The sequence below is a fragment of the Bactrocera tryoni genome, unplaced genomic scaffold, assembly GCF_016617805.1.
Source record: "Bactrocera tryoni isolate S06 unplaced genomic scaffold, CSIRO_BtryS06_freeze2 scaffold_11, whole genome shotgun sequence".
Classification (NCBI taxonomy): Eukaryota; Metazoa; Arthropoda; class Insecta; order Diptera; family Tephritidae; genus Bactrocera; species Bactrocera tryoni.
In genome coordinates, this window is record NW_024395824.1 from 8,596,944 (window position 1) to 8,620,289 (window position 23,346).

General features: G+C 38.4%; 1 protein-coding gene across 1 annotated transcript; it reads right to left on the reverse strand.

Moving 5' to 3' along the window:
- Positions 1–8,294: 8,294 nt before the first annotated feature.
- LOC120779476 lies at positions 8,295–14,527 on the reverse strand. Its single transcript, XM_040111755.1, has 2 exons — positions 8,519–14,527; positions 8,295–8,452 (listed from the first exon to the last, which is right to left on the reverse strand). Exon 1 carries the CDS (start codon positions 12,638–12,640, stop codon positions 11,387–11,389), a length of 1,254 nt encoding a protein of 417 aa, XP_039967689.1. The 5' UTR covers positions 12,641–14,527; the 3' UTR covers positions 8,295–8,452; positions 8,519–11,386.
- Between the last annotated feature and the right edge of the window lie 8,819 nt (positions 14,528–23,346).

Sequence of the window (23,346 nt, forward strand, 5' to 3'; positions counted from 1 at the left end):
CTGTAATTGATCACTTTGTACGAAACACACATAAAGTTTTCACTGAATAATTTTCAATCAGTTTTTGAATAGCCGAAATAAGGAAAACAAACGATCGAAATTAAGCGATTCAAATAATTTACAAATAAATCAATTGGAAAACAAAAAAAATGTTGTATGGAAAATTGGAAATTTACGTAAGTCGGTTAAAAATGAACTTGCTCTAAATTTTTTTTTACAAATCATTCTCACTGGATTCCCTTCAAAGTTGGTTGCTTTGGGATAAACAAAGAATAGTAATCCCATTTAGTGCAGCACCGAAAACTTCATCTTTGCCGTTTAAATCTTGCATTGTTCTGCCCTCATCGCAGATTATAATTGAACTTTTAATCAGTCCTGCAGCTATTCGGCTATTTTTTATGTTATATGTCTCGTTTGGTTTGTTATAAATGCTTGTGCACTGTCGTTCGTTCATAATCTATCAAATTATCAATTTCATTGCGATGCATCTGCCAACGTGATTTTCTGTTGTGATATTAAAAATTTCTTACCGGTTCCACATGGCAACAATCAGTATCATCCATGTATAAGCTAATTGCCGCACTTTTACAGTAGCCATGTGTTGTTATTATTATTGCTATTTTTTTTTTTGTTTTTTGAAGTAAAAAATATTAAAATGATTTTTACTAACATGAATTTTAAACAAATGCTTACGATTTAAAATATGCTTTTTATATTTATGAATTGTATTGAAATTTAACAAAAGAGATAAAGTATCCTATGTCCTTCCCCTGGTTCTAAGCTACCTCCACACCAATTTTTAGACCAATTGATTCAGCCGTTCTAGAGTTATAAATAGTGTAACTAACAGAACCGTTAAAAGATACGTATCATTTATTTACAAAGGAACTAATAGTTAATCAGGGGTGCTGTGGGTGTGTGTCGAAGACAGAATCGCTTAGCTTAGAATTGCTTCGCAATTCTGATTTTCATTGGTGTCACGGAATTTGTTTGGATTTTCGTCTTTTCGAACATACTTCTTGGCGTAGACACTGCTTACGCGATTATAGCCGAGTTAACAACAGCGCGCCAGTCGTTCCTTCTTTTCGCTATGGATTTTTTCTTAGTTAAATTTAATAAACAAAGAAGTAATATTATATAATAATATTACGTAATAGAATAAAAAAACTCTTCGGTTACCCCGGGTATTGGCTCGACTAGAGTTATTTTTTTAGAGCAACATATTTTATTTTAATATAAAATTGTAATATTCTTCTTCTTCTTTACTGGCGTAGACACCGCTTACGCGATTACAGCCGAGTTAACAACAGCGCGTCAGTCGTTGGAGTTGGCGTGGAGGTCTTCCTCTGCTTCCCCCGGGGGATACGGCGTCGAATACTTTCAGAGTTGGAGTGTTTTCGTCCATTCGGACAACATGACCTAGCCAGCGTAGCCGCTGTCTTTTAATTCGCTGAACTATGTCAATGTCTTCATATATCTCATACAGCTCATCGTTCCATGGAATACGATATTCGCCGCCGCCAACGCGCAAAGGATCATAAATCGTTCGCAGAACTTTTTTTTTCGAAAACTCTCAACGTCAGCTCATCAGTTGTTCTCATCGTCCAAGTCTCTGCACCATATAGCAGTACGGGAATTATGAGTGACATACAGAGTTTGGTTTTTGTTCGTCGAGAGAGGACTTTACTTCTCAATTGCTGACTCAGTCCGAAGTAGCACCTGTTGGCAAGAATTATCCTGCATTGGATTTCCAGGCTGACATTGGTGGTGGTGTTTACGCAGGTTCCGAGATGACCGAAACTATCTACAACTTCAAAGTTATGACTGTCAACAGTGACGTGAGTGACAAGTCGGAAGTTCGACGATTGATTACTTGATGACAGAAGATATTTCGTCTTACCCTCGTTTAATGCCAGACCCATTTGCTTTGCTTCCTTGTCCAGTCTGGAGAAAGCAGAACTAACGGCGCGGGTGTTGAGGCCGATGATATCAATATCATCGGCATACGCCAGCAGCTGTACACTCTTATAGAAGATGGTACCTTCTCTATTTAGTCCTGCAGCTCGAACGATTTTCTCCAAAAGCAGGTTGAAAAAGTCGCACGATAGAGAGTCGCCTTGTCTGAAACCTCGTTTGGTATCGAACGGCTCGGAGAGGTCCTTCACGATCTTAAAAGAGCTTTTAGTGTTGCTCAACGTCAGTTTACACAGCCGTATTAGTTTTGCGGGCATACCAAATTCAGACATCGTGGCAGCTCCTTTTCGTGCAGTCGAAGGCAGCTTTGAAATCGACGAAGAGATTGGGTGTGTCGATTCTCCTTGCAAGCGTATTATACAAAATTTAGCGCATGGTGAATATCTGGTCGGTTGTTGATTTGCCAGGTCTATAGCCACACTGATAAGGTCCAATCAGTTTTTTGACGGTGGGCCTCAATCTTTCACACAATACGCTCGATAGAACCTTATATGCGATGTTGAAGAGGCTAATTCCACGGTAGTTGGCGCAGATTGTGCGGTCTACCTTTTTTATGGATTGGGCATAGCACACTTAAATACCAATCGTTGGGCATGCTTTCGTCCGACCATATTTTACAAAGAAGCTGATGCATGCTCCTTATCAGTTCTTCGCCGCCGTGTTTGAATAGCTCGGCCGGCAATCCGTCGGCCCCTGCCGCTTTGTTGTTCTTCAGGCGGGCAATTGCTATTCGATCGTCTTCATGGTCGGGCAATGGAATGTCTGCTCCATTGTCATCGATTGGGGAATCGGGTTCGTCTTCTCCTGGCGTTGTACATTCACTGCCATTCAGCAGGCTGGAGAAGTGTTCCCTCCATAATTTAAGTAAGTTCTGGGCATAGGGGACTATATCGCCTTGGGGGGTTCTACAAGATTATGCTCCTTCAGTTATTCGCCGCATCTTTTCGTAGAATTTTCGAGCATTACCCCTGTCGGCCAGCGTGTCAAGCTTTTCATACTCACGCATTTCGGCCTCTTTCTTTTTCTGTCTACAAATGCGTCTCGCTTCCCTCTTCAACTCTCGGTATCTATCCCATCCCGCACGTCGCATCGACCACAACGATCGTAACGTTGCGAAGTAGGCAGCCTGTTTTCTCTCCGCTGTGACAGTGCACTCCTCGTCGTACCAGCTGTTCTTTTGTATTTTCCGAAACCCAATGGATTCGGTTGCAGCTGCAGGTAAGGAGCTTGAAATGCCATCCCACAGTTCCCTTATACCGAGTTGTTGACGAGTGCTCTCAGGGAGCAGGAGTGCAAGTCGAGTAGAAAATCGTTCGGCTATCTGTTGTGATTGCAGCTTTTCGACGTCGAACCTTCCGTTCGTGCACGCCAACATGCAGTTTTTGCTGCACAGGGGCGGGTGCGAATCTTGGCTGCAACAAGACAGTGGTCCGAGTCGATGTTAGGTCCTCGCAGCGCACGGACATCTAAAACACTGGAGACGTGTCTTCCGTCTATCACAACATGATCGATCTGTTTGGTGGTTCTGCGATTCGGAGACAGCCAGGTGGCTTGATGAATCTTCTTATGCTGGAGTCTAGTACTATAGATAACCATATTTCGGGCCCCGGCGAAGTCGATCAGCCCCAACTCGTTTCGGGATGTTTCCTCGTGGAAGCTGAATTTACCGACCGTAGTGCCCACCCTGGCGTTAAAGTCGCCAAGCACGATTTTGACATCGTGGCGGGGCAGCGGTCATAGGTGTGCTTCAAGCGTTCATAGAAGGCATCTTTGTTCATATCGTCCTTCTCTTCCGTCGGGGCGTGGGCGCAAATCAGCGATATATTGAAGAACCTCGCTTTGATGCGGATTGTGGCTAGACGTTCATTCACCGGAGTGAATGATAGTACTCGGCAATGGAGTCTCTCTCCCACCACGAATCCCACACCAAACTGGCGCTCCTTTATTTGACCACTGTAGTAAATGCCACAAGGACCTACTCGTCTCAGTCCTTGTCCCGCCCATTTTTTGGACGGCGGTGATGTCAGTCTTCACTCTAACGAGGACATCAACCAGCTGGGCAGCGGCACCTTCCCAATTAAGTGACCGGACATTCCAGGTGCATGCCCTCAATTCGTTGTCCTTGTTTCGTTTGCCATGGTCGTCATCAAAAGGGGAGTCTTTCATCCGATGCTTGTTGTTTCTTTTCATTGGGGGTAGTTTTTTACGTGGCGGGTCCCAAAACCAGCGCACAACCCTTTGTAGGGGATGTTTCGCCTTCTCACTTTAGCATACTTGGTCAAAGACCGGAAGTCGTGAGCTGCTTGAGCCATATGTAAAAGAATCATTTCTGGCCACTTCCAAGTGAATGGTGATCAGAGAACTTTCCTCACTTGCGTGAACTTCTACACATGACCCCATCCACCCGAACATACGGAAAACCAATATTCGAATCAGCTGTTTACTAATGTGAATTATTACAATTTAATACATTCGAAAGCAATCCTATTAAAGTTTTTAATGAGTTACGATTTAAAGGAAGATTTTAAGAGACATTTATCGATAGAATAAAGACGCATTTGGGTGTTAAATTACGTTTTGTAAATTTTCTTTAAGGAGGAGCCTGCTTTAGAAGCTCAAAAAAATCGAAAATTTTTTTTTGCATAAAACTATCTTCTATTTAAACTAAAAAAAATAAGAAAAATTAAATTTGAACATTTGTTTAAATAACATAAAGTATAATTTTTTTGGTCAAAAACCACTTTTTTTTAATTAAAAAAAAATTGGAATTTTCCATTTTTTTTTTTTTAATTTTCTTAGTTCAACTAGAGCATAAGTTATTAACAAATATGAATCTCTTTGAGTGTTTTGTTTCCGATAGAAATTTCGACCTGCATTCTACCCGCCGTCCGATAAATGTATCGGGTGATTTTTTAAGAGCTTGATAACTTTTTTAAAAAAAAAAACGCATAAAATTTGCAAAATCTCATCGGTTCTTTATTTGAAACGTTAGATTGGTTCATGACATTTACTTTTTGAAGATAATTTCATTTAAATGTTGACCGCGGCTGCGTCTTAGGTGGTCCATTCTGGAAAGTCCAATTTTGGGCAACTTTTTCGAGCATTTCGGCCGGAATAGCCCGAATTTCTTCGGAAATGTTGTCTTCCAAAGCTGGAATAGTTGCTGGCTTATTTCTGTAGACTTTAGACTTGACGTAGCCCCACAAAAAATAGTCTAAAGGCGTTAAATCAGAAAGAAAGAAACGGCAACCAGAAGCCGTTCAAGAACTGCCTATGCATCCCGAAAAATGCACTGTTTGGTGTGGTTTGTACGCTGGTGGAATCATTGGACCGTATTTTTTCAAAGATGCTGTTAAACGCAACGTTACGGTGAATGGCGATCGCTATCGTTCGATGCTAACAAACTTTTTGTTGCCAAAAATGGAAGAACTGAACTTGGTTGACATGTGGTTTCAACAAGATGGCGCTACATGCCACACAGCTCGCGATTCTATGGCCATTTTGAGGGAAAACTTCGGAGAACAATTCATCTCAAGAAATGGACCCGTAAGTTGGCCACCAAGATCATGCGATTTAACGCCTTTAGACTATTTTTTGTGGGGCTACGTCAAGTCTAAAGTCTACAGAAACAAGCCAGCAACTATTCCAGCTTTGGAAGACAACATTTCCGAAGAAATTCGGGCTATTCCGGCCGAAATGCTCGAAAAAGTTGCCCAAAATTGGACTTTCCGAATGGACCACCTAAGACGCAGCCGCGGTCAACATTTAAATGAAATTATCTTCAAAAAGTAAATGTCATGAACCAATCTAACGTTTCAAATAAAGAACCGATGAGATTTTGCAAATTTTATGCGTTTTTTTTTTTAAAAAAGTTATCAAGCTCTTAAAAAATCACCCGATACATGCGAAATGCATCGGAGATTTGCTTCCCAAAGTCAGAATATCAAAGATTTCGTATCCAAAAAATTTTCGGATAATGTTTAAATATATAACTATAAACCCTAGAAAAAAAAAGGCACGCTCCCCCTTTAAATATCCGTATTTTTTTCCCAAAACTCAATAATTAATACATTTCGTATTTTATTTTTATGTTTTCCCTTTTAACTTACATTTCAAATCTGTCAGCGATTATCTTCTTGTTTTTTTGCTGATAGCAAAAGCGATAAAATTGGTTTCCGTGGCACACAAAACCGATACATACTCTGTTTCGAACATCAAACCAATAATATCTGAATTCATGACACCTACTACTTTTTTTTATCGGTTTCAATTCTGATTACGACAATTATCAGATTCCACAACACCCCTGAATGAGATATAGCATTTTGGCTAAAACAACTTGTGTGAGTTTACAAACAATGGATCACAAAGCATCTCGTGTGCTAATAAGGCATTGCTTTTTGGGGGAAAAATACAGTTGAATTTAAGCTCTGCTAAGTTGGAAAGAGGCGAAGCAGTGAGGGCAATAAAGGAAGTAGACGCCTTAAAGAGGCGAAAGCTCTGTGCAAAGTGGGTGTCGCGCAAGTTCTTAATCCAATAAAAACAACAAATTGCTGATTCTGAGGAGTGTTTGAGTGCTCGTTAAGCGTGGAAATACGAAAAAGTCGGCTGGCTAGGTTATGGCATCAGTCTTTTGGCATGCACGTGGTACATATTTATTTACTGATTACTGAGCCAGTTATGATCCATTACACTGCGTATTTGGTTGCAATTGTATTCCATCATTCCCAATATTTAGCAATTGTATTATTTTTGAAGAAGGATAATCTTGAAATTGAACGCATATACTTCAACGTTTAAATATTGCACTGAAACTTACCACTTTTTGTATCAAAGCTATTTCTTAAAACACCAATAAAACTAATGGTAAATACATTTTTGCTCTATCCCATTCGTAGGGGCTACGAAAAGCGAGAGAAGTGAAACAATAGAAACACGCGGAATGTGCAGTGAAAATAGCTTAAAAATTATCTCTTATAATAAATTAAATTGCAATATAAAATCGTGTTTAATCCCCATACAAATTAATCCCATAACAAAGGTATATGTTATATAAAAAAGTGTTTTTATGTAATAGTATGTTGTTTTACTATTCTAAAACCATTGTTTAATAAGTGCCCTTTTGAGTGGTATGTTTTTCTTCATAAATCGATTTAAGGTATACAAAAAGTTGTGATCCCTGTCTCGCCCTCAAATGAATCAAGTTTGTTTATATCAGTTAATGTTTTCTAAGTCTATGCTTTTGACTTCAGCTGCAACTTTTTGCAACTTTCTTTCTTATTCATGTTATTATACCAGGCATGCGATATAATTTTTGGTATTTATGTGCATGTATTTTCGTGCATATTTTATTGTTTCTTATGTTTTTTTTTCATCATACGTATATGTTTATTTGAGCTTTGGTTTTCATTTTATCATTTTCTCTCTTTTATCAAATGTTTGTTTTATACGTACTTTTATTTAGACACATCATATGGGTGTAAACTTTCACGCCTATATACATATAATATTTTATTTTTGAATTTTGGTGTTTAGAAAATTTGTGAAGTAATATCACTTATCACCAAAGCAAATTTAATAAAGCTTCAGTATCTACTTATTAGAAGCTTCGTTAGCAAAAAACTTGATATTAACTTTTAACCCTGCTGTGATGACATTTTGAAGGAAAAACAGTTATTCTGAGCAAATAAAGGTCTCAGAATCTGATCTTGAAGTTGAGATACAAAAATTATTGAGCCACATTGCGTCACAAATGTAATTAATGAACGGAATGAGTCCTCTAATTACCTATTATCAATAGGACCGACCTTCGTCTACCCGCTATTGCCGTCCTGTTCGAATTCTATTTCAAAAAGAATTAGTTTAATAAACCCTCAATGCACTAGATTTGCGCTAGATCCTGCAAAGGAATTAACTTCAAAATATTGCTGGTATTATCTTCCTTCGTCAGTCCGTAAAGTTTAATTCACGCTCCCTATGTTATTCAATATGCACCAGTTTCAATTGGAGAATTCTCATAAGAGCTGAGAGCTGAGTCGAGCAATAAGGACGTTAAGATGTATCGACTCCATCATATGCGAAAGAACTAATGGGTCAAATACAAATCAGGACTTGCTAAACCGAATGCTTTTGAGCTTAGATAGTTTCATCACCAGTCAAAGAAACTATCATGCAAAAGTAAATAAATTTTATTAAAATCAGTTTTTGATTTAGTTGCCTAAGATTCAAAAAATTCCTTTTTTCGTTTATTAACTTTTGTTGGAGCAAGAAGCGTTTTTCTTGCTTTATTTTATTATTTTAAATTTACAAGTGCAGTGTGCTCTTGTTCACGGTTTATTAGCGAGTGATTTATTTGCAAAGTTGTTCATATGTATATACATAATTACTCTTTAAAAGATTTGAGTATTGACAGAAGTAAAGAAAATTATGAGTACAATATGTGTATGTATACATGTGTGTACAAATGTAAGCAGCGTAACTAAAGATAAATTGAGTTATTAACAAGCAATGAGATAAAGAGAGATTTATAATAACAATTCATTACTTTTATCCGGAGCACGGGCCATGTCATTAGGGTGACCCAACATCCCGGCCCCCGTTGAAAGAACTTTCTTTCAAGAAATCGGAAGGATGGCTAATTTATGTATTGGCCTACAAAGAGTTCCATTGGCAGTTCGGAGATTCACCACTCTAACATGGCCATCTCGTCCAAGCACGGTTGATTCGACTCGACCTAATTTCCAACGTTGCGGTGGCAGATTGTCATCATGTATGACCACTAAAGCACCCTTAGTGAGATCAAGTGAAGGTGTTGTCCACTTTACAGGGGCTCGTAGTTCGTTTATATAATCCACAGACCAGCGGCGCCAAAAACTTTGTTTGATGGCAGTAATTGTGTTGTAGCGATCAAGGTGTAAAACGATCTTCAGCTCCAGTGAGCGCTCAGGCAATCCACGCAAAGAATCACCGACCAAAAAATGACCAGCTGTCAGTGCACCAAAGTCGTTGGGATCTGATGACATTGAACATAGCGGACGTGAATTGAGAATGTCTTCTACTTCTACAGCATCGGTGCTTAACTCTTCGAATGTCAATTTAGTGTTTGCCAATGTGCGATTTAACAACCCTTTCGCGCTCTTCACCGCAGCTTCCCAGAGGCCGCCGAAGTGAGGTGCCCTGGGTGAAATAAAAAGGAAATTAATAAAATCAGAGGAACAATATTTATAGATTTCAGTTTCAGTCTTGGATAAGAACTGTTTGAGGTCCTTTAACTGGTTAGATGCGCGCACAAAATTGGTAGCGTTGTCGCAAAAGATATCACATGGCATTTTACGGCGACCACTCGATGACCACCTCGATGTGCACAGCTTTAGTTACGAGGCACACGAATACAGCTAAATATGACTTGGTGGGTAGTTTTCCTCGAATTCGAAGATATGTGTTAATTGGTCCACAAAAATCGATTCCGCAACGTTCAAATGGGCGTGCAGGTGTAATACGTGTAACTGGTAGTGGGCCCATTACCTGTTGTAACAGCACTGGCTTGTAACGAACACAATGCACACAAGAACGAACGATGCGACGAGCAACATCTCTAGCGTTGACAATCCAAAATTCTAATCTGATGAAGGCGACCAATGCCTTTGGGCCTGCATGAAAATTTCGCAAATGTAGGTGTCGAACGTACTTTAGTACAAATTGGGAATCGCTGGGTAGTCTAATCGGATGTTTCTGCGAGTTGGGTAAATCTGCATAATCTAGACGTCCGCCAACTTTTATGAGTTCAACGTTGTCCAAGAATGGTGTGAGAAACTTCAAGTTACTCCTTAGGGCTTGGTTTTTTCGAAGCAATTGAATATCGTTTGAAAAATGTTGCTGAATGTTAAAAATAATGCAATATGATGCACTTCGTAATTCGTCAGGAGATGGCGAAATGGTGTTTGTCGTAGGCTTTCGTCTGCATTTATCACTGAACCGAAAGAGACAGGCGATGAGACGCAGACAATGGAGATACGAGCTTATGCCATCAATGACATCGATCAAGTAATTTACCTCCTTAACTATAGCAAATGTCTTCTTGCGTTTTTCTCTGTTCACAATATCTATGTCAAGCTCAATATTGCCTGTGTGTCTTGGCCATTTCATTGCGTTTTCTTGCAAAAAGTGAGGACCAGAAAACCATATCGAAGATTTGAGTTCAGCAGCAGGGCAGCCTCGAGATACTAGGTCGGCTGGATTCTCTTTGGAAGACACATACCTCCATTGTCCACCTGTGGTCAATTCCTGTATGCCAGATACCCTGTTGCCCACGAACGTTGACAGCGTAACAGACTGTTGTTTTACCCAAGTAGAACTAGTTGCGAGTCAGTCCAAAAGAAAGTAGTTATGCTAACAGAGGTGAATATGTTCTTTATCTTAGCGTACAGGCAAGCGAGAAGGTGGGCACTGCAAAGTTCGAGTTTTGGAAGAGACTGCTTTTTTACTGGTGCGACCCTTGATTTCGACGTTAATAAATGCACAGCAACTTTTCCGTCGGAGTCTTCTATGCGTATGTAAATCGCCGAACCGTATGCCCGAATTGATGCGTCGCAAAAACCATGCAACTGTATGTCGCGAGCATTTGGTAGCAGACAAAAACGAGGCAGGCTGAGTGATGAAAGCGTGTTTAGAGATGCTAAGAAACAATTCCAGGCTTGGTGTATATGTTGGGGAACCGACTCGTCCCAATCTAATTTTAGCAGCCACAATTCCTGCATAATTATTTTTGAGGTTATCACGAGTGGTGAGAGCACTCCAAGTGGATCGAACAGCGATGAAGCGATAGACAGTATTTGTGACAGACTTGTGAACTTGCTTTGGTGTGAATGAAAATAACAACTTGTCGTTGCGTTGATTCCAAGTCATCCCAAGTGCAATTGATGTAAAATCGCCAGTAATGCCTAGTTCTTTCATAGTTTGGCCTTCCATGAAATCTGGGTGGTTGGAATGCCACTTGGATAGAGGAAACTGTCCGCGTCGAAGTATCTCAATAACTTCTTTCTTTAATGTGTGTAAGGCATCTGTGTCATCCGCACCACATAGAAAATCATCGACATAGAACAAAGTCTTTGCAGCCGCGGCGCCAATTGGAAATTCTGCCATATGCTTATCTGCTAAGTAGTGAAGGCTTCGCACTGCTAGATATGGGGCTGAGGCGGTACCATATGTCACAGTGTTGAGCTGGTATGTGAGAAGATCTGTGTCTGCAGAAGCTCGCCAAAGAATGTAATGAAATTTCCGATCATTTTTATTCAAGGATACTGCTTGTACATTTTAGTGACATCTTTGGTGATAGCGTAACGATATAAATGGAAGCGCAGAAGCAACATGTACAGCTCTGTTTGGATAGTTGGTCCAACTAAAAGTAAGTCATTTAGCGATGTTTGTGTCGTAGTTTGGCAAGAGGCGTCGAAAACTTTGTTGATGTGCTTGTAGGTTTCAGTACGCAGTGATGTGGTATGTAATAGTGTGGTTCATCTAATTTCGGCGCTTTTACTACAGACATGTGACCAAGACGTTCGTATTCTTCGATGAACGAGACGTACTGGGAATAAGTGTCTGGCGAATGCGACAGACGGCGTTCTATTGCTAAGAATCGGCGACGAGCGATGTCGAATGAGGCTCCAAGTGCAGCGGGATTGTCCTTAAATGGCAGCCTCACAATTATGCGTCCAGTAGTATCTTGATGTGTTGTGGCTATAAAATGACGTTCACAAATCCGATGATCAGGTGAAGTAGGGTTGGGTTTCCAGTCGACAGTTTCGAGCTCCCAAAGGCGTTGCATGTTTGCGTCAACAGAGTCTTCGCGAAATAGCAGACATGACTTCGAAGGCGTATAGTGCTTGGACTGGTATCTTCCAGAAACCACCCAGCCAAATAATGTTCTTTGCAATGTAGGTAAATTTTGGCCAATCTTAATTTGACCAACAGCGAGAGCTTCAAAAAATGCCCGTGTTCCAAGCAACAGAACGATGCGTCGAGGTTTGAAGAACGTTTCGTCAGCCAAAGTTGTGTTGGCTGGCAAATTCCAGTTTAATGTGTCAACTTCAGCGTCAGGTTGGTATGCAATATGGGGTGTGATACCAAACTGGAGCGAAAGTTGAAATGCTGATGTACGCGCCTTAATTGTTGTGGTGGTTCGAGCTTTAAGGTTGATAACTGGGTCACATATGCTGCGAATGCCAATGTAATACTTTTCTCCACGAAGGTGAAGCCTTTGTGCGAACTCATCGGTCATGAAATTCACTTGAGAACATGAGTCGAGAAGGGCTCTTCCAAGCTTGTACGCACCCGTTGAATCTTTAACTAAAACTAAAGTTGTTGCTAAAATGACCTGCCCGTGATCCGATGTCTCCATATGCGAATGCGTGGCAGCTAGTTGGTTGTATGTATGAGGTTTGGTTGAACATGATGATGATGGTTGAAACGATTGCGAAACAGGAAGAGATGTTGGACGTGCAAGTGTAGGCAGAGTCGCGTTGTCATGATGCAAGAGCGTATGATGCGTTCTGTTACAGGAGCGGCAGCGATGCTTCGACGCACACTGAGCTACTCTGTGACCATTGCTCAGACAATTGATACAGAGGTCGTATTTCTTGGCGGCATCGTAGCGTTGATTCGTGTTCATGTCCTTAAATTGAAAGCATCCAATGTGTTTATCGCTAGAGCAAAGAACTTAAGAAGGCTAGTGATGGCGAATGATGAATTTTGTCCACGGGTTGTAATCCGAATTGGTTTGGTGGACTCGAACTTATGATGTGACGAGGAGTCGGATGAATGCAAAAACTGACAATGGCGTTCTAAAACTTGGGTGCATTGTATCCAAGTTGGAAGCGATTTGTAGGCTAGCGATTCATTTCATTTGTTGCGAGTTTGCTGATCACATTTTCTAATGACAATATAAATCAGCATTGCTTGTGCGATATTGGAGCTCGTGCCCAACGCTTCTAACGAGCTGAATATAGCTGATGCCTTGTCAATCAAACTACGTAATTGTTGATAGTTTGATTTACCGGCTGTTTGCAGCGTAAATAAGGAGGCAACTCCTTAAAAAAAATCAAAGTGGCATTATCGAAGCGTTCCCTGAGTCTATCTAAAGCTTTCGGGTAGTTTTCGCTGGTTACCTGGAAGGCTCTTACGGTTTCCAGGGCTGAACCTTTAAGACACGACAACAAATAATTGAATCGTTCTATATTTGATAGTCTAGGTTCCCGAGCGACAAGTTGAGTAAAAGACGCAATAAAGTTTTTGTATTCTGCATAATTCCCGCTGAAAGTAGGCAGCGACAACCTTGGCAAGAATGATGGCGTGGAAACAGGTGTTGGAGCTGCTGTCTCGGGGTAATTAATTGTAACGTTTTCTTCGTCCCCAAGTTGTGCTTGAATGCAAAGTTTGGCTGTGACATAGCTATCCTCTAAATCTGCGCGACCTGTGTCTGATGGATCCAAATCTTCAATGTCAGCTTGAACTGAGAGTGCTTGCTTAAAGTATGACTCTAGTATTCCCAGTCGGCATTGCAACTCCGCATGTGAAGGCTTTTCATCAAAGTCTTTTGATCCCTCAACTATAGATTTAATACGTGATATATTGCGTTTTATATTAGCACGTTTGCGTTTGGAGTGTTCAAGAGACATTATTCTTTTTACGTTACTTTTGTACACCCTTAATGTAAAGCGAAGAGAATAACTACCAGCGGTCAGTAATAGCGACGGCAAAAAAAGAAGTTGTATACTGCTCACTAACAATGCGTTGTCTCACTATACAATGTCTCACTAACATTTAGTGCAGCCAGCAAAAAATGTAGAAAATACAAATAACTAATAAAGCGCGATAATAACTGCTGCTGGCAGCAGAGCTCTCAGAATAGTTGCGTTGACAGAACAGCAGCAACGGTGCAGCGACCAAGCGGGCGACGCTTTCAAGTGCCGGCAGAGCTATGAACGTTCAGCTGAGCAGAGCTGTAAAGGCGCTGACCTATGCTGAGTATGCGATGATCTGCTAACAAAGGCAGCGAGTGCAACTCCGTTAACCAAAATGTTCCAAACGGCGATTTAGCGAATTATGTATGGATGTAATTGGATAAACGTATGTATGATGATAAAGTAATTTGTTTTTATACATACGTACGCTTTCCAATGAGCGGTAATTTCAGCAACAGTAGAAATGCTTAAAATCTCACCAGACAAATCATCCGATCGCAAACCAGTTATGTGAAAATAAACGAATATCAGTCCAGGGACCCACCAACAACAGCGAATGTAATTTATATTTATGTTGCTTCACTAAACTGTTTGTTGGACGTGCATATGTATGTAAATTTTTTACAGCAATTGATGCAACTATTGTATAATAATCACAATTTGAATTTTACAAAGTTTTTCACACTTTTGCACAAAAAAAGTGAACTTATTTTACACTGCCCCACGTTGGACGCCAAAATGCGTTGTTCTTGCTTTATTTTGTTATTTTAAAAATGCGGGGATGTAAAACAATTTACAAGTGCAGTGTGCTCTTGTTCACGGTTTAGTAGCGAGTGATTTATTTGCAAAGTTGTTCATATGTATATACATAATTACTCTTTAGAAGATTTGAGTATTGACAGAAGTAAAGAAAGTAATGAGTACAATATGTGTATGTATACATGTGTGTACAAATGTAAGCAGCGTAACTAAACATAAATTGAGTTATTAACAAGCAATGAGATAAAGAGACTTAGAATAACAATTCATTACTTTTATCCGGAGCACGGGTCATGTCATTAGGGTGACTCCAACAACTTTTTTAATTTAATATAATTAATTAAAATTTGTTACCACCGGGAGGTGTCAAAGTGGGAAATGGGAGATGGAGATTTTAAAAAGCTTTGGCAAAAAGTTTCATTTTGTGTTTCATGTGTGTGGAGAATTAACTTTTACATCTCAGCGTCGAAATTTTACATCACTAATTGAACAGTGCTATTTAGACTATTTTAGTTTTCCTGTGAGGAATCAAGACAAATCCTGGGTTCCACATAAATGTTGTGTAAAGTGTGTGAGACTCCTTTTAGGTTGGGCTAAACAAGAACCTAGACATTTGTCATTTGCTATACCAATGATTTGGACGGAACCAAAGGATCATGTAAGTGATTGTTATTTTTGTTTGACTCAAACAAAAGGTATTACTACCAAATCCAAACACACTATCCAGTATCCAAACTTGTCTTCGGCCAAGAGACCCATCCTACATGCCTCCAAATCCAGTGAGAATTCTAGTCCGAAAGATGGAGATGGATTTTTAAATCTAAAAGAGAAATTCCCTAAACTCAGCGAGCCGAAAATCAAAGAGGGAATATTTGTAGGCCCACAAATACGGCAATTGATGAAGGATAAGAGCTTTAAAGACAAACTGAATGATCAGGAAAAACTCGCCTGGAAATGTTTTGTGAATGTTGTTCAAAATTTTCTAGGTAACCATAAAGCGGAAAATTACAAAGATTTAAGAAATGAACTTATGATATCATTTAAAGCTTTGGGGTGTAATATGTCCTTGAAAATACATATGCTGGACTCTCATCTGGATTTCTTTCCGGCAAATTTGGGTGCTGTGAGTGGCGAACATGGTGAGAGGTTCCATCAAGACATTTCCTTAATGGAGAAGCGTTCTCAAGGGAAATAGAGCCCAGGAATGCTATCAGACTATTGTTGGAGACTTAAAAGGGACCTACCGAAAGCCAAATATTCAAGAAAATCATAAGTATCTATAAGATATTAGAAAATCATTCTGTAAGTGTGGCTGAATTTTGTACTTCTTACGAAAATATATGTTTTGATATCCCAAGAAAACATGATGTGTACATTTTTTTTCATTGATATATTATAATTTGGTGGCCCTAGTATATTAAAAATTTGATATAAATTTTCATGTGACAAAAAAAAAATTACAAATTTGTTGACCAGTGTAATCTAGCAAAGTAGCTGTAATGCCTTGAAGACGAAAATGTCGATGCCATGTTTTTGTGATGTTAAAAATATCCGACGGGTTTGTCCTAAAAAAAATTGCCATTTTCAGGAGTAACAATCAGTATAACCCATGTACTAAGAATACATGCATACGAAAATTAGTGTTCTCCCGCATAAGCTCTGTGTTGTTATTTTTTTACTTATTTCTTTCCTTTTTCGTAGTAATAAAATTTTCAAATGATTCTTACATGAATTTTGAACATGTGCTTATGATTGATTAGTTAAAAGTTTTATATTATTTTTATCATAAGTGACACTCCGCGAAGAAACGGACTTTGAGTTGCAAGTACAACAAGTCCAAAATTATATAGTGCCCCCTTCTAAAATTCTACTCTGGATCCGCCCCTGATCATTTCTATTAGTTAGATCATAGTTATTAGTTAATGAGAATGTGAAACAAATTGTGCTAGTTTACAGAAAAAATGAATCAAAAGCATTACGTGTGTTAATAAAGCATTGCTTTTTGGGGGAAAAATATTTTTGAATTTGGGCTGTGCACCCGGGAAATTAACCGAGTCCAATCGACAGTCCGCCTGGTGGACTGCATATTATGAACCGGTTCTCAAGCGTGGAAAGACAAAAACCTGCAAGGTTATGGCATCAGTCTTTTGGGATACACGTGGTATAATATTAATCGAATGATTAGTGAGTCAGTTTTAATCCATTGCACTGCGTATTTGGTTGCAGTTCTGTTCTACCAAGTTCATAATCCAGTAAAAGCAGCGAATTACTGATTCTGAGGAGTGTTTGAGTGCTCGTTAAGCGTCTTTTGGGATGCACGTGGTATAATATTCATCTACTGATTACTGAGCCAGATATAATCCATTGCACTGTGCATTTGGTTGCAGTTCTATTACTATCTACTATTCCAAATATTTAGCAATTGTATTATTTTTGAGGAAGGATCAGTTTGAAATAGTGCGCATATACTTCATCGTTTCTGTTTAAATATTCCTCCCTAGAAAGATCCGATAATAAACGTGTCCGATCGCTGCTAAATCAAAAGTGGTATAGGGAGAACCGCGGCCTCCGACGCGCAATTTATAGGCCCCCGGCCGGCCGGCAATGCCGCAAACGATACGTCCCGCAATTCTTAAATCTTTAATATCTTCAAAAATATTCATTTAAATCAGATGCTCTGAAGGGCATTAAATCAACAATGTATTTACGGTATTTAATTGGATAACGATTAATGCTGCATTGGTTAAAATCGCTTAGCCATTATTTATCGTAAAAAGTAAATGACAAAAAACGTTGTTGTGGGGTATCCATAAGAGATAGACATATACCAGAAGTTTTCTGTAGACCCTTTCAATGTGTACAATATTTAGTACATTATTTTGATAAATCTATCAACGTAAGCGGAAAAAATTTAATTATTTACATCACATTAGAAAACTCAAAAATAACAGTATTTCTCCACTATTTAATGGACGTTTTTATACACCTTCAATCACTCTACTAAAAAAACCGGATCAAAATCCGTTGCGTAGTTTTAAAGATTTAAGCATACTATGTGTTGATATAGAAAAACAAAAGTAATTATATGTAGCATATGGGTGTTGGGGTAGTGTCGGTTCGATTTTATCTATTAACTGTTATCGCTCAATTTTATATCTTATATTTAATTTTATCTATTTTAGATTAGACAAAGATTCAGACAAAATAGTTATAAATAGAACCCGATCTGTAACAACCATTTTTGATGCACTGAGGTCTCAGGAGGTCTCTCGCTGAATTTCAATTGTATACCCCAGATATTGACCGATATTTTCTGTCAAAAGTCAACTACAGATACTTGACTCCACATATTCGGGGCTTTAACAGTTTTGATTGGTTTTGAGCAATTTTTGGTCATAAGGTGTCATACTTCAAAGAAATTATTAGTGAAAAATTTTATCCCGTTATATTAATTAGTTGTTGATTTGTGTACTGGGAAGTGAAAGAATCAAATGGCGTGGTTGTGGTCCGCACTGTGACATAGGAATATGAGAAGAATGCCATGTACGAAATAGTCAGAATCCCGCCCATTGTCCAATTTTCACACCGACTCCCATAAAACCCTCGTATACCATCTCGGCGGTAATATTTAATGTCTCTGTCGTATTGAGTTATTGATTTATTGCGATTTTAGACGTTTTTAACAGTGCTGTTATATAAGGAGTGAGCGGGGGTTTTCTTCCGATTTCATCCTTTTTCAAACTGTCGGTAGGAGTTCTTTTAATATATGTGGTAGGCAAATTTGGTAGCTTTAATAGATAGAAGATGGTTTAGGATATAAGTATGTACATTAAACCTATTAGATGGCGGCGTCACGCCCAATTTTTCAAAATTTTTGGCGCACAGGTGCCCCTTGCCACTTCGATCCCCTGTACCGAATTTGGAAGTTTATAGGTTTTCGGTTAATAGCGTTTTGTGTGCGTATGATATGTAGAGAGTTTGTTGGCGCGAAGGTATGTGCGTATTCGTACGATTTGAAAGAATATGACCCTTTAGATCAAAAAATATCTGGAGAAAACGATAACTTATTATTATTTACTACAGTTTCTCTAGAGCCTTTACCAACTTTTTCAAGTATCGAAACCTAGCTGAACAGATTTGTTTTAACTTCACTTTTCTGTCGGTAAGTTTGTACGTTGTTTATGAAAAATTAATTTTATGTGAAAAATGCTTGTAAAATATCTTTCAGGTAGTTTAAACCATTTAGTTTTCGTCTGTTCAACATAAACAATTTTATGTTGGTAACAACACCTCTACTATAGTTTTTTTTCAAATAGTTGTCTTTGCACTTTTATCCTTTGAACGGGAAAATAAACATTAAAAATCACATCGACTTTTATAAAACATGAAAATAACATATTTTAACGTAATAAAAAAAACAAGTAAAGAAGGGCTCAGTTCGGGTATATCGGAAAATTTTATACTGTTGCAAATGGATCAAAGCCGACAAAATACTAACAGATTTTTTCTAAACTTTATATTAAATAAGTAAGGAAGTGCTAAGTTCGAGTGTACCGAACATTTTATACTCTTACAACTTTCAAGAACCAATGTCCGGGTAATTCCTTCAGGTGCTGCCAAATTTTTATATTAAAATATGAGACTACCCTTAAGTATCGACCCCATTTTATCTATTATTGCCAATACCACATACCATAAAAACATGCCACATACTAATAAAATGCTGCCTGGGTTTCATTAAGGTACCTTACATACCATCACCAATCTATGTACTATATGGAGAAAAGTCAGCCGCATGTTTCAAAATCCTGAATATCAGTTCAGCCTATTTTTGACTATGAGATACATGAGGATTGCACCGCGACCTTAGGTCTATTGTGCTCCTATTGACTATTATCAGGAAAGGATTCTCTCCGATTTTCAGTTATACATCTCACACATTGACCTATATTTTTAGTAAAAAGTCAATTGAAGCACTTAGGTCCACAAATTCGGTTCCTAGGGGCTTGAACAGGTAAACGATTACTCGATTTCGACAACTTTTACCCAAAATGTGTTACATTGCAAAAACACTATTCACGAAAAGTTTTACCCCACTACATTAATTGCTGCTTTATTTAGGATTAGAAGAAATGGTGTTATATGGAAGTAGGCGTGGTTGTAGTCCGATTTCCATTTCGGACTGTAGCTTAGAAATATCAGAATCCGGTCGAGTAGGTTCGGAGATATGTGATTTCATCTAAAAGTGGGGGGTGCCGTTATATGGGGAGTAAGCGGGGTTGTCTTTCGATTTAATCTATTTTCGCACAATTGTAAGAAGGGTTGGAAAAATCTTCCTGCATTGTTTTTGACCTCGAATACGCCGTCGTCTTCAATATGAAAATTTGACCATGGTGGTGCTATTACCTTTGACTTTAGATACAGACTTACAGATACTTTGATATAGACCCAAATACTTGGCTTCAATTTGATACCGCCACCACACAGGGTTTCCTTCTCGGCGAATTAATCGTTTACTGAATATTGGTTAGCTTCTTTACTGAACACTGGTTAGCTTGCATCTAAGATTGTATGTCTTTTTGATTTCAGTTTACATCTTTAATATTTGTGTCTTTGCATGTTGTCGTATTTCGTTTCTTCCTTCATGAAGTTGTGATCTTATTTCTTCTTCGCAAAGTTGTTTGATGTTCATGTCGTCAGTTGTACGCATTTTAACGCCCGTTAGTAATTCAAAAGATGTCATGTCAATAATTCTGTTGTATGTGGAATTTATTACTTGTTGGACTCTGTTTGTGAATTTGTGCCACTTCGTCGGATCGTTCTTGCTCAGTTTCGTTAAAACATTAATAATAATCGCGTTCAGTCGCTCTATTTGGCCATTGGCACGAGGCAAACCAGTCGTTATTTTAACATGCTTAATGTTCTCGTCCTCACAATAACGCCGAAAGACATCAAAGGGGAAAGCTGATCTCCGGTCAGTGAATATGAGGATTGGATTTCGTTATGTTGTACTTTGTATTCTCAAACGGCTGATAGCTTCGGGTGATGAAGTCGTCGGGGATAACCAAGCAAATTTCGTGAACGAATCATTTACGGCGAATGTATGTTTATAAAGTTTATTGGTTGACGCTAGTGAATCAAGATGTACGTGATACGTGCAAAGAGGATTCGCCCTTTTATGAAGCGGATGCAATTCACCTTCTTTTTTACCCAACTTTCTATTTGACACAATGCATGCTACACAATGTCGATATGCATTTTAGTTTTTTCTTCAAGCTTTGGAATAAAATATTCTTGACAAATCAAATCTTTCGTTTTTTTATTCGCAAAGTAACCCTTCTCGTGAGCGCGCTGAGTTACCTCTTTTTGCATGCTCTTGGGCACTACGAATAATTCGATATCGTTAATTTTTTTGTGAAAAATACTACCTTTTTCAGAATAGTCATTGTAACTTTTTTTTTTCTGGAATTTGCTTTATCGTATTGAGTTCTTCGTTGCGTTTTTTTGCAAGTCGTAAGCAAACAAGAAAATCATTATTGCTTATCATCATGCGGCTGAGAGCATCAACGTGCCACATTCGACTTCCAGATCGATGACCTGATAATCGTATTCTTGTAGAAAAAGGATCCATCGCGCCACTCTAGTATTCAAATCCTTTTTCTCAAGAGTTTTTGTTAAAGCGTTACAATCAGTTATTATTTTAAAGTCTATACCCAGTAAATACACTCGAAACTTTTTCAGCGCTTCTACATATTTTAGCTAATACATCTTATTCGTAACTGGAATACTTACGTTCAGCATCAGAAGACTTTTTTCTCATGTAATATATAGGATGACATTGGTTGTCATCCGATTAAACCCAGAAAACTTAGTAATAGTTTTAAATTTTTTCGGCAATGGACACTTAATTAAAGCTTCGATTTTACTTGAAGATGGTGAAATTTTTTTTTATTTTCAATCACGTGACCCAAAAATTTTCTTCTAAATTACACACTGCATCATTTTCATTCATAGCTCTTACAATTATGTCACCTATGTAAGGGAGTGCTATTCCCCTGCGCATCAAATCGCGAAAATTGCATTTACATGCCTTTTGAAAACACAGGGAGAGTTCGACAAGCCGTACACTGCCTGTCATGTGTAACGAATGACGTATATTTGCGGTTAGATTCAGAAACAGACAAATGGAAAAATCCATTTTTTAAGTCAATTGTGCTAAATATTTTTGCATTTTGCGATTAGTCTAGCTGGTCTTCCATCGAGGGTAATTGAAATACTTATATCTTTTACAATGACTTTGTTCAATCAACAATACTTCTTTATGTTCATGGTAGTCTACTTGATCTAAGCGATATTGGAGTTTCATCACTTAAAACAATATTCATTTTCACTTATTCGGTTTATATTCGCACACCATTTTACGCACTTCTTCTTTCGCTTCCACACTATTTGTTTCATCGATATCAAATTTATTTATTACTGAGTTCATTTGCATCCTATCAAAAACGTCTTCAACTTTGTCACAAGGAATTTTCCGAATAGAAAGTCCATCACACTTTATTTGTATATCTGCTGGCAAATAAAAATCTTCGCCGATCACCACGTTAATGTCCATTAACTTTGATGGTACCACCAAAAATTTTAAACAAAAAACTTGATTGTCAATACTTATGTCAACACTAAGCTTTCCAATTGGTTTTATATTATTACAAGGCTTATTTTCACCAAAACCTATTAAACAAATAATTGTTTCTTTTAATACAGGTTCGGGTAGCGACTTGAAAACATAATCCGTAATTATATCAAATTTACTTCCCGTGTCAAATAAGCAATAGAACTTTTTTCGGCCAATCACTTCCTTGTTTATAATACTACTTTTGACAAACAAACGAGTATTACTTTTTTCGTTCTTATTTTCAACTTTTGGGCAATCTTTTGCAATATGGCTAGTATTTCCAATGTAATACTTGGTACCTTTTGCTTTATCCTTGCACTCTAAGCTTTTGTGGTCTTTCGTACCACAATTACAACAAGTTATATTTTTACTGTCATACTAGTTTAAACCCACGGTTCCGCTCGCTCCCTGTCAAGGATATCATTTATCGTGATAGCAATATAATAGAATAGGTAAATTGGAAATCTACATATTTTATTGACTTCGTAAATCACTTAAGGGATCGTCTCAGAGTGAAATTTTCGAGAAATAGAGTGGGGAACATAGCGACTCCAATATTTTAATGCGTTTTTCTCAGAATGGTGTTTTTTCAATTTGGAGAGAACGTTTCTAACGTGATTCGCTATCGCGCTATGGGAGTTTTTTTTTCAAATCTTACTATTTTTTCTACGAAAAACTGTCGAAAAAAAGGTCAAAATTCGATACTTTTTGTTCAAATTGTTAATTAATTAATAATTGCAAAATCGACAGCTAAAACCCAGGTACTGCACGTAAGAAAATACGGGCTTATTTGTCAGCAATTATGCACTCATCTAAAATTATGATTCAACCTTTTCTTGTTCAGCTACTACTATCACTATAATTCATATATGTATATGTGTATGGGAGGATAGAGTCATGTGTAGAAGTTCACGCAAGTGAGGAAAGTTCTCTGATCGCCATTCACTTGGGAGTGGCCAGAAACGATTCCTTTACGCATGGCTCAAGCAGCTCACGACTGACGGTCTTTGACCAAGTATCCTCTGAGTAGCCTAAGAACATCCGTTCGAAGGTGAGCTGAAGTGAGAAGGCGAAACATCTCCTACAAAGGGTTGTGCGCTGGGCTTGGGACCCGCCACGTAAAAAACACTACCATTGAAAAATTACCAACAGCCTCGGAAGAGAAACCCCTCTTTTGATGACGACCATGGCAAATGAAAT

Coding starts and splice junctions, on each gene's coding strand:
- LOC120779476 (XM_040111755.1), bottom strand. CDS start 12,640: ATGAACACGAATCAACGCTACGATGCCGCCAAGAAATACGACCTCTGT.